The sequence below is a fragment of the Fragaria vesca genome, unplaced genomic scaffold (assembly GCF_000184155.1).
Source record: "Fragaria vesca subsp. vesca unplaced genomic scaffold, FraVesHawaii_1.0 scf0513018, whole genome shotgun sequence".
NCBI lineage: Eukaryota > Viridiplantae > Streptophyta > Magnoliopsida > Rosales > Rosaceae > Fragaria > Fragaria vesca.
In genome coordinates this window covers 198,363-209,741 of record NW_004443419.1, presented here as the reverse complement: position 1 = coordinate 209,741, position 11,379 = coordinate 198,363, and the positions used below count along the sequence as shown (strand labels likewise).

Genomic DNA, 11,379 nt, shown 5'->3' with positions numbered 1-11,379 from the left:
ACGAGCTAGGGAGAGAGAGATGAAGATGATGAGGAGAGAGAGCTGAAAGTTATAGAATGGAGCCGAAAAAATTAAATTTTTTGGCGGGATAACTGCCGCTTAAAATTTTTGAACTTAGTCGACGGAATATATATATTTTTTTTAAATTTGGTTCCGTCGACTAAGTAGATATTTCAGTCGAGTAAGATATAACCTAAGCGACGGAATAATTTTTCGTCACCTAAGTTATCATAAATAATCATTTATATTTATATATAAATGTTCTGTCGGCTAGGTAAAAATTTCCGTCGCCTAAGATCTTCTTAGCCGACGGAAAAATATTCCGTCGGCTAGGTGAAACTTAAGCTACAGAAGGTTTTCCGTTGGCTAAGTAGATCTTAAGCGACGAAAATATTATTGTCCAGTCGGCTAAGTGATTTTTTCCATTAGTGTGTTGTGCATATATGCTGGTAATTTTGGCATATAATGTTGAATTAAATTCAGTTTACCCCCATGAGGTTTGGGAGTAACTTCATGTTAATCCTTATACTTTCAATTTCATCAGTTTACCTCTCAAACTTTTGAATTTTCCTCAAGCGTGACCAATGTCTTATATTCTGTCCAAATCGGACGTTAACTGCTGATAATTTTAACCTTAACTGTGAGGCCCGTATCTAGAATTTGGGCAAATTGGACCTTATCTGTCCAAATCGAACCTTAATTGCTGATAATTAACGGTCAATTCAAACGGAATATGAGAATTTAGGCACGATAGATAGAAATTGAAGAGTTCAAAGGGTAAACTGATGAAAATAAAAATGTAGGGACTAACATGAAGTCACCCCCAAACGACAAGGGGGTAAATTGAATTTAATTCTATAATGTTTGAAATGGTTGTTTCTTCTTGAGGTTGACTGTAAAGATGTATCGAGAATTTTAGAATAGGTTAGGTTATGGTTGAACTCGTTTCAATTCTTGTCCACTGTAATCGGTAGGGAGGCGAGTGTGGAATTTATTTTCGCCACCAATATCTCCCATGGTTGGTTGTAATATTGGATCTTATTATATAAAGTTTACTTTTCTAAAAAAAAAAAATGTCACAAGTGCTACTGAAGCCTTTATTTAATTAAGATTTTGTACATGTTACAATATTATTACCTCAAACTTAATGATAGGTTTTAGGTGTTGTTAGCTTCTCGGATCAGTTTTGTCAGAGAATTGTCTTGGACTCTTGGTACCCTTTTTATTTTCCGTCGCAACATCCAACAGTGTTTTTTTTTGTTGAGATCAAAACATAGACTCATCACCTATCGATCACTAATGAGAAAGTTTATTCACACATACCAAATTTCTTAATACACACCCTTATTTTTTAGAATATTTTTTAATACAATTATACCCCTTTCTTTAAGATGAAAAAAAAGAGAACTAACCAAACAAACAAATTTTAGTTTGGATGCTAAACTCTTAAATTTCTATTCATATTTACAACTCTAAGAATCGGTAGTCTGCAAGCTTCTTAATGATATCAAATTTTCATACTATTTCGACTGATTGAAAATCTTAGATGTTATTTGAGTGAGAAAATTAATACTAATAAAAAAAAGTCTTCAATCATTTTGTCTCCCTTTATTGTTTGTTAAGCTTCATTTGCTTACCAATTCGATTTGATTTTAGTAGAAAAATTTGTAGTATTAATCATAGAGCTGAGAAAATAGATCGATTCTTTGCTTGGAATTAGTTTTGGCTGAAGGAAGAAGATGATGGGTTAAAAGAGTGTGTATTCAGTAAAAAAGAGGGCATAACAGGAAGTTTGGGGAAAAAAATTGGATAAAAAATTTAGAGGTGTACGTGTATTAAGTATATAGAGGTGTGTGAATAAAATTGCTAATTTGAAGAAAAAAAAAAACAAAGCATACGTAGCACTAGTGTATGCAAAAGAGAAGTGATTAGGATAATTACCAATTAACTAACATGATATAAAGACATACGTAATCTTAACCATCAACAAAAATGTGTAGTTAACGGTATTATAAAGGTAAAAACTAAATTCTAATCGAGAAAGAAAAAAAGGTAACAAGTAAGTTAAGGAAAAACTAAAAATGAACAACAATTTTGAAGAATGAAGCATGAAAATTTTCCTTGCTTAGAAATTGATCATTAAATGGTAAGCTAGCTGATCAGAAGATCGTATATACGGTTAACTACGTACACTCTGATCATCAACCATTTAGCAAAATGATCAAAGCTTAGCTGCGATGCCGGAGAAGGAATATTACAGTGACGAAGGGAGAGTCTCCTCGCTCGGAGCCAACATCATCAATAAGTATCATTAACGGATTTAACGATCAATAAATCGAGCACTAAATTCGAGTTCCATATTCAAGTTTTTACTCTACAGATCCTTAATTAGCTCATCAAACAAATTTCGATTTAAATGACCTTTCAACCTGCAAATATAACACCCCTTATTCGGGTTCAGAGATCAATAATTTGGACAAGAAGAGAACAAGCTAGGGGAATATGGGTTTAAGTGAGAAGTCAATGACATGAAACGTGTAGGTTTATTTGCTTAGTGGCTAAATACAGTAAGTGGAGTTAGCATTACAATATTGAACTCTTATTAATCATTACTGATTACATGATAATATGTATAATTGAAATAGGATAAAGTTACATGATTTATATGAAGTTAGCTTTAATTTGGTTAGTGTTCCATGATAAAGCTTTTGGTCCAACTGAACTGTACAACGACGAGCCTAGAAGAGCTCAGTGTACGTCCCATTATCTTTGTATTTTACTATTTAACTAGGACTAAAGGCGTGTGATCTTGATCAAGATAAAAAATAAAAAGGATCAAAAGTAGTTCAATCGTTTTATATTTTTTAATTTTGGATACTCGAGAATTCCTATTGGAACCACCGTTTTTGCTCATTTAACTTCTGTATTTTTTGAATAATTGAGTTAATATACATATCTTCTTGTAAATTGACAATTACAAATAAACAATAAATTATAACTAACTAGTATCTTTTTGAAAACCTCTCAGCTTAGTGTCAATTTAAATTATAAGTAGTGAAAAAGGTTATAAAAAATTAGATCTAGGGTTTTCTCGCATGGCGTGCGATTCCCTCACCTACTGTGAAGGAGAAAATTGATTATGTGGTTGCAAGAGTTGCATCTTCTCTCACTACTTTGGCAGGGAGGAAGAAGACGGTGGACCTGCGACCGTCGATGACTCGATGGGAAAAGGACTCCGGCAAGTGAAGGTCTTCTTGGTTGGCAAAATTCTCACTGGTCGAGATTACAACAAAAGATCGTTCATGTGCATGTTCAAAACTATATGAAGTCTCAACGGAAACTTCCGGGTTGAACCAGAAGATGGAGGACATGTGCTTTTCACGTTCTCCGACCCGAATGATCGCACTAGGGTTTGGAGGGGTGGCCCTTGGGGCTTCAATCGATGCGAGCGCCGGTTGCTTTGACGAAATATGATGGAATTGATGATGTCAATGGTGTTCCTCTCGTGAAGTCTTCTTATTGGATCACCCTACTTAAAGTTCCACCACGTACTATTCCGGTTTAAAAGATTAATGCATATGGTTGGAAATACTTTGGGAGTGATGAAAGAATTGGATTAGATTGCTTGGCGTAATCGCATTATGAAAATTAGGGTTGACATCGACTTTGAACAACTTCTCCTGCTGGAACGATTGTTCACTCTTGAAGATGAGATTAAAAAAGTTAATCAATTCAAGTATGACAAGATTTTGGACGTTACACTTACCACTCGGTGTGGATTCATCACACATGTTGGACTATCACGCTTTGGCAGACCCTTGGATGAGGCAACACCACCTATTGGGTTGCAGCCGGGACCAGCAATGGCGACCTTCCTTGTGAATATAGTGGCTCCGCCGAGTCAACCAGGTGCTCCAACCACGGTTTTTAGGGCTCAAATCCCTTTTGGTATAACCCTACCTTTGCATCTTTTGCATCAAACTCTTTGGTTGGGACTTGGGAATCTTTTCTTACCCCAAAAGAACAAGAAAAAAAATTGTGTTTCGGGACATTAAAGAACATCAACATCGTTCTCCAATTAGTGGAAAAAGAAGGAAGAGGACTGAGGGATACTCCATCTCTCCCAAATGTCCTCATTTGAGCTTGGCAGTTGGAAGACATAATGTGGATGCAGCCACCGTGTGCTTACTTCCTTTGCAGCCACTTAAAGCCAGTCCCAAGAGAAGAAGAGGATGTCCAGTTGGTAGCAAAAACAAATCAGGAAAGAAAGATCCTGAGAAGAAGAGGAAGTCTATAAAGAAGAACCTTCTTGGTCAGTTGGAGGAGGAGAGTGAGATAGTAGCTGACTCCTATCTGACGAGATTGGAGTTAGCTATAGTTTTAAGTTTTTGTTTTTTTATGTTTCCACGTCAAATGCTTTTAAGTTGCGTATAGGAAGTTTATATGTGCTACAATTACATGTTTTGACATGTGAGAGATTTAGATGTAATGCGTCTTAGAGAGTTAGAGGGCATGGTTATTTGTAACATTAGACTATTTAGGCTTGCCATATGGAAGTTGATTGGATTGTAATGAGTTGCTTTTTGCCAATATGGAAATTGTAATGGTAATGATATGAACCTTCTATTTAAATAAAAAATATAAGAAATTATTTTTCAAAACTCTTGTTGAGTTCCTAGCTAGTTTTGTTTTTGTTCACTTTAGGTGGGGCGGATCAAGATAATGGGTTTTGATTTTGATTTTTTTATTTTTTATGTATTCCTTTATATTGTTGTGTGTTTCTTTCATTTTTTTATTGTAAAATTTCATTTTATCAAATTGTGTGACATTTCTTTATTTTTTATTCATGATTTGATAAAATGAAATTCTATGCAAAAATAAATAAATAAATAAATAGGGAATTGAGATCGTGAAAGAGGTTTGCATGAAAAAAAAACAAGGAATAGAGATCTGAAACTGATGTTCGCTTGCAAAAAGAAAAAAAATCAAAGAATGGGAGGTCTAGAAAGTGAATGAGACGTATAATGAGTAAATTATTGAGATATATGTAAATAGCATACCTAAAGTTATTTTAGAAATTTAAAAAGAGGTCTAGTGAAAAAATATTTGTAGTTAAAAATAAAAGGGAGGTGTAAAGAGTATGCATAAGGTATACTGAGTAAATTTGAAAGTCCCAATAACCGCACTCTTTTAGGTTTGCATAAAAAAAATAAAATAAAGGGATGGAGGTGTAGCTAGTGAATTAGAGGTTGATCATTTGAGAAATTCAAATGAGGTATAGTAAGCATACTTTTGTATGCATGTAAGAGAAAAAAAAAAAGAAATGTAGAGTATGAGAGGTTAAATAAGCAAAGTTGGAGGTTCTAATAGACTCTCTTAATTTTAGAAAATGGTGAGATAGAGCGAAGAAAAGAGAAAAAGAATACGGAAAAGTTGAGTACGTATATATTATTTCATTGTGATAAAATTCCTACTATCATATTACAATGGGTAACAAAATAGGAGAGACACACTAATTATGCAATATTTCATACAATGAAATTATAATTACATACTCAACATAATCATACATTTTTTTTGTTGTTGAAAGAAGCCGGTGCGGCTACCCTCAAACTTTGACTAACGAAACCGCACAACCAACTATTGCATGGTTGTTGCCTCGTACTTGATTTATGATCATAGTAAATACATAACTCTGCACCTTCCATTTGCAAATGGAATATTTATGCCAGTACTAGATGGGCATAGCCGCTTGAAAAGCTTGAATCGTCTAGGAGAGGTCCTTTTCGATCAATTTTTTGTTTTTGGCTGGGTCCTTGTCGGTTGAATAGTTCAAAACTATTTCTACTGATCGAGGCCCTTCCGAGTGTGAGTCCCTAGGTGGTGGTGTTGGTCGACCTGTCTTCCGGCCGCCCCTGCTCTGGTAGTTGATTCTCAAGATCATCAGTGTCAGAACTCATCTTTTCATCCCCTGTTTTCACTTGAATTTGAGTATGAATGTCTATTACTGCCAGTACTACTTTCGTGTCAGAATTCACCGGAACATCGACCGTGGTTGTGCTTAGACTATATTCCTGTAAATCAGCTTTCTTGGTGCTCTTCCGGTAGATGAAGAACATCAACATCTGCACAATCCCGAATATAAACCCTAACACGTTTGGTGCCTGTATATACCAAACAGGAAAGAAAGCAACAAATCATCAGCATAAAGATCGTGAATATATAATATATTGTAAGTTAGTGGATCTATAAGTGGTAAGGGAAAAAGGGATCGAAGATAGAAATCGTACCGCTATGAATATATCTTTTATTAGAAGGCCATGGAAGAACCACAGGATAGCACATAGAGTTAAGCTTAGTGACAAGGAGAACGACATGAACTCGACACTCTTTGTTTTGATAACGTCTTTCTGTAAAAGTAAGGGTAAAAGGAGTTGAACATCAGTATTAGTTACCGAACTGATAGGTGGAGTAAGTTATAACTTAAAACTATAAACAATATTATAGATTCAAATTATATAATTATACGTACCAGAACAATAAGAGGAGAAGCATATACACCAACACCAAACACGATATTAACCCACCCAACAATTTGCAACCGCAGAACATCGTTTGGGATGAGGCATGTACTCAATACGATCACTCCAAAACCCACAACATTAAAAATGACAAGAAACTTTGCTGTGTAGATCTGCAAAACCAAAAGGAAGTTTTAAGTTAGTTAACTGATCTCCTTCGCTCTTAACATATACAGGTGATGAAATTATACAAATTAGAAAATATATAATCAGTAGCAAAGAAAGAACAATGACTTTAGTTAGTACCCTGGATTTTGGTGCTGTATAAATCAAGAACATCACAAGGTACCCGGTTTCAATTACGATGCCAAGGGCATTTATCGCCATGATTATCATAGAGTTTGTCTTGAGGAAGGCATAGTAGAGCGTCAACATGGCGCTAAACAATGCCACTGAGTAGGGTAGAGATGGGAACTGAAATGTTGATTTTTTCTTGTAAATCCAATAAAATGTTGGGCTGCACAAAGAGTAAAAACAATATCAGAGTCAGTAATGTAACATGAAATCCCATATATATGGATGAAGATCGCATAGAAAAAGAAAGAGAGAGATAGATTACATTGGAGCTAGGTAAACGAGGAACGAGCCGACGGTACCTATAGAAATTGCAAACAGAGAGACGTTAGAGAGCTGGAAGTAAAGGTTTTGATCGATACAACAGTTAATAACAATCAAGTTTTAATTGGTCAGAGCTAGCTAGGAGAAGATAGCTGGCCATAAGATCGAGATAAGTACCCAGAATTCCAAATATAGAGGCCATAAGACGAAGATTAAGGGGTGCCATTCTTGGGGTGAAGTGTAAGTAAAGCTAGCTAGCTCTTTAGTGACTGAGAGAGAGAGAGAGAGCTGGGGATTTGAGCTAGCTAGGGAAAGCAGTAAGACTTAGAGTCCCAATAAGTTGAGCTTGTCTGTTTATTCTTGCCTCACTCTAGTCCATGCATATATATACACGATTGAGCTTTGATATTTAGCCCAGCTCGATCAATCATGCATTGATATTATTTGTGAAATCATGTACCTGGAGCAGTAGAGAAAGATAGCTCCACTAAAAGCATCCTTTAGCTAATCACGTACTGAAGAGGGCCGAACGCGCACCTAACTGATAAGGGGTGGCTGGGTGGGCTCGTGTACGTGTCGACTAACCTGTTACTCCCAGTAAAACTAGGAATAAGATCAAGAACTTACTGTGTGATAACTTAACAGAGGTACGTGGAGTCGTGGAGGCCTTTCAACAACTAAAGAGGCACACAGAAACAGCAGTTTTTGATTCTGCTATAGTAATTTTTTGTTCATCATGAGCTTCTTTTCATCTTCTGTTGTTTTTATCCTGGTAGGTATTAAACGGCAGCTGCAAATATCTGAAATGTTCACATTACGCATCAAGATCAATCATATCTGGGCGAGCATTGTCCCGCTAGCTTAATTATGACCCAAATGGACCGGGGTATGTACGTGGGTGAAAAGGAAAATATCAATCTCAATACTGAAGATTAGGGAAGTCATGCATTTTTTACAATATTAATACTCATCGTGAAAGTGTTACTAATTGTAGCCACCAATATATATAATATTAATTAGCTGGTGTGCGACCACAGTTTGTTGAGAATTGGAAGTACATATATAGATGTATATACAATAGTCCAGAATTTCATTGACATAGATTAATTTTCTCATTTGACAAATTTTACTTTGCATACAGTAACATAAAATCGTATATCGCAACATAAGGGGTTCGATTTAGTGAAACCTAACTACTTAAGTAGACATATAAATCGACGGATAAGAATTGGTTGCTAACCTAAAAAGATTTTACTTTGAAAAAAAAACACACATTTTAGGAAAAATCTTAAGTAAATCAGGTCCCAGCTCACATGGGCACAATTTTTTCTACAAGAAATTCTTGCAATGAAATCGTAACATAGGACTGTTTAAGAAAAGTTGTTATGATTTTGCTAGATATTTTTGAATTATTGAGAGAAAACAGAATTTTGAGAAATGATTAATGTGGCGGGTTCCAAAATAGTTACTGTACGCGCACTAGAAAGGACAGCATGATTGCTGACGTCATCGATCGATGATTCATCGTCCTCGTACGCGTGGAGTCACGCAAAATGGCAACTTTTTCAGTGGACCACTTGGCGAAAGCTGAGAGTTTCTGTGGGGAAAGTAAAGCGTGTCTGCTTTGTATTGGACGGAAGAGGTCGGCCCTTGACGTCGTTCTCGACCGTTCCTCCTCATTTTTGTTTCCAAGCATGTAATATGCCGTCTTAACAAATTTGACTGCCCAATGATTTTTTTTTCGATTAAGACTGCCCAATGTTTTTGTTCCGGCTAGGTTCTGACTTCCTCCACTGTTTGAAATGCACATCACCTTCTTATGAATATAGTACATTAATTCGAAATCTTTATGATAGTGGTGGCATCCGGGGGAGTAAAGTTATCGGAGAATTGAGATATTTGTTACAAATTATTAACAAACAAGTTACTTTTCACACGTAAATGTGTTTGCCGATCATGTAAAACGATGTCAAATCTATTTTCTTCATTTTTATTATAGAAAATAAAAGTTTTCTTAAATCTATTAGCAATTCAGTTTTTAATTTTCAACTAACTAAATTCTGTGACATGAGATTGAAAATGAAATTTCATATATAAAATAGTTGATCGGGGAATCAGTTGTGCTATCAAATCTAACTTCACAAGCTTATTATTCTGTGCACATTATGTATGGCCGTTTGCAGTAGTAGTTGAACTTATTTCGATTTTTGATGATGGGTAAATATGCGAATGATTACTAATCAGATGGGATAGTCGATCTAGAAAAGAAATCATTGAAGGGAAAAAGAAGGAATGGTTATGGGGGAATAAGAATGTGCCATTGTTAATTTGTCGTTTACGTACCAAGATTAATCACACTAGAAATGAGATCGATCGCAATCGAATTGAATACACCTGATAGATACATCCATCAAAAGTTCAAAACCAACTCGATGACTAACATGACCATTAAAGAAGTAACTTATATATTTTGCGGTCAGTAAGCAAAGCTAGGTTTACCTAGTTTTTGTATGAAAACTTTCTTCGAAGTTTTACTCATTACCCACTTCCGATTGCGACTCTGAGCGTTGACCACTTGATCCTCCATCTTAATTTTTGTTAATATAAGGATCTAAATTTGCCCCATTACTATTTCGTATGCATACGTATCTGATAACGTACCCCTAATTATACAGTAATACCTGAGTTTGCATGCACTAATTAGACTAGAATATAATTGTTTCACTAGGAAAATTAGATTAGAATTTCTCCTTGCTATTTCTAATAGAAGTCTGTAATGATTTTAGTTAAGAAACCCCATGCACATGGAATAATAGGCCAATAACGGTATCCCATATTCCCATTCACTAGAAAAAGATAGAAAAAAAGAAAAGAAAACCAAATCTTGTTTCTCTGTATCAGTACTGGTCTCAGTGGATTGATTTTCGATCACCATCATCGCATCAGCTAGCTTCACAAGTAGTCTGCTTATTCTCCCCCTCACCTGTTTTCATCTCAGTTTCGCATTTCACTACTATTACTTCATCACTTGCTGCAGCAACTCTGTTTGGCATCTCGTTGAGTTTGAATTCTGGTAAGATGGGCTTCTGGGTGTTCCTGTAAACCACGTAACAAAATCATTCTGCGCCATTCCAAATGTAAGCCCTAAGATATTTGGGGCCTGCATAAACAATAACGATTAAGCAAGTTAAGTCACTTATGTAATAGGGTAATTTCATGCATGCTAGTGCTTATATATATATATATATATATATATATAACTTGATTTAGAAAGTAATATCGTACCGCTACAAACAAATCCTTGATCAATATCCCATAGCAGAACCACATGATAGCACAAAGAGTCAAGCACAATGATAGTGGCAAAGACATGTATTCCGTACTCTTCGTTTTAACAACCAGCCTCTGAGAAAATCAAAGAAAAATTACACATCACAATTACGTAAGTAAAATAACTTAACGTAGTTCGGTAATTAATTATATATATCATGAAAAGCCTAAGTTTGGTTATAGGGTTAGACCAGAATGCCAAGTGGTGCAGCAAAAACGCAGACGGAGAAGATGACATTGATGCATCCAACGACTTTAATCTGCAGGAAACGATTTGGGATTTGGTAAGTGATAGCTACTATCACCCCATATGCCAAAATATTGAACAAGGCCAACAGTTTTGCCGTGAAAATCTGTAGAAACCCAGAAACAGTTCATGAATTAAAACCAATTAAGTATTATATATTAAGCAGAGGTGCAGAGAGTGGATATAATCTAGCTAGAGAATAGAGGCTTATGAATGATTAAGTACCCTGGGTTTGGAGGGTGCATAGATCATGTAAACTATAAGGTATATAGTTTCCATGATGGAGCCAAATGTATTAATTCCCAAGAGCAAAGGAGAATTTGTTTTCAAGTAGGCATAGTATAACATTAACATTGCACTGAACAGAGCAACTGAATATGGTAAAGATTGGAACCCGTCTGCAGATTTTCTCTTGTATATCTCATAAAATGTCAAGCTACAAGAGAGACGAGCAACAAGATATATAAAATTAGGACGTGAAAAAAAAGTTGATAAAAGATGATACATGCATGAATGAGAGAGAGAGAGAGAGAGAGAGAGAGAGAGAGAGAGAGAGAGAGAGAGAGAGAGAGAGAGAGAGAGAGAGAGAGAGAGAGAGAGAGAGAGAGAGAGAGAGAGAGAGAGAGAGAGAGAGAGAGAGAGAGAGAGAGAGAGAGAGAGAGA

General features: G+C 35.7%; 2 protein-coding genes across 2 annotated transcripts in view; both read right to left on the bottom strand.

The window, feature by feature from the left end:
* Nucleotides 1-5,876: 5,876 nt before the first annotated feature.
* LOC101291010 (bidirectional sugar transporter NEC1-like) lies at nt 5,877-7,474 on the bottom strand. The gene is made up of 6 exons (XM_004309665.1): nt 7,317-7,474; nt 7,141-7,177; nt 6,828-7,038; nt 6,533-6,694; nt 6,291-6,410; nt 5,877-6,164 (listed from the first exon to the last, which is right to left on the bottom strand). Exons 1-6 carry the CDS (start codon nt 7,363-7,365, stop codon nt 5,877-5,879), a joined length of 867 nt encoding a protein of 288 aa, XP_004309713.1. The 5' UTR covers nt 7,366-7,474.
* A 2,681-nt stretch (nt 7,475-10,155) lies between these two features.
* LOC101290718 (bidirectional sugar transporter SWEET14-like) overlaps nt 10,156-11,379 on the bottom strand; it is a 1,562-nt gene continuing 338 nt past the window's right edge. Inside the window, exons 3-6 of the mRNA XM_004309664.1 lie at nt 10,942-11,152; nt 10,661-10,822; nt 10,425-10,544; nt 10,156-10,299 (exon numbers count right to left, since the gene is read on the bottom strand). Coding sequence (XP_004309712.1) covers nt 10,156-10,299; nt 10,425-10,544; nt 10,661-10,822; nt 10,942-11,152 — 637 coding nt within the window. The remainder of the gene's footprint in view (nt 10,300-10,424; nt 10,545-10,660; nt 10,823-10,941; nt 11,153-11,379) is intronic.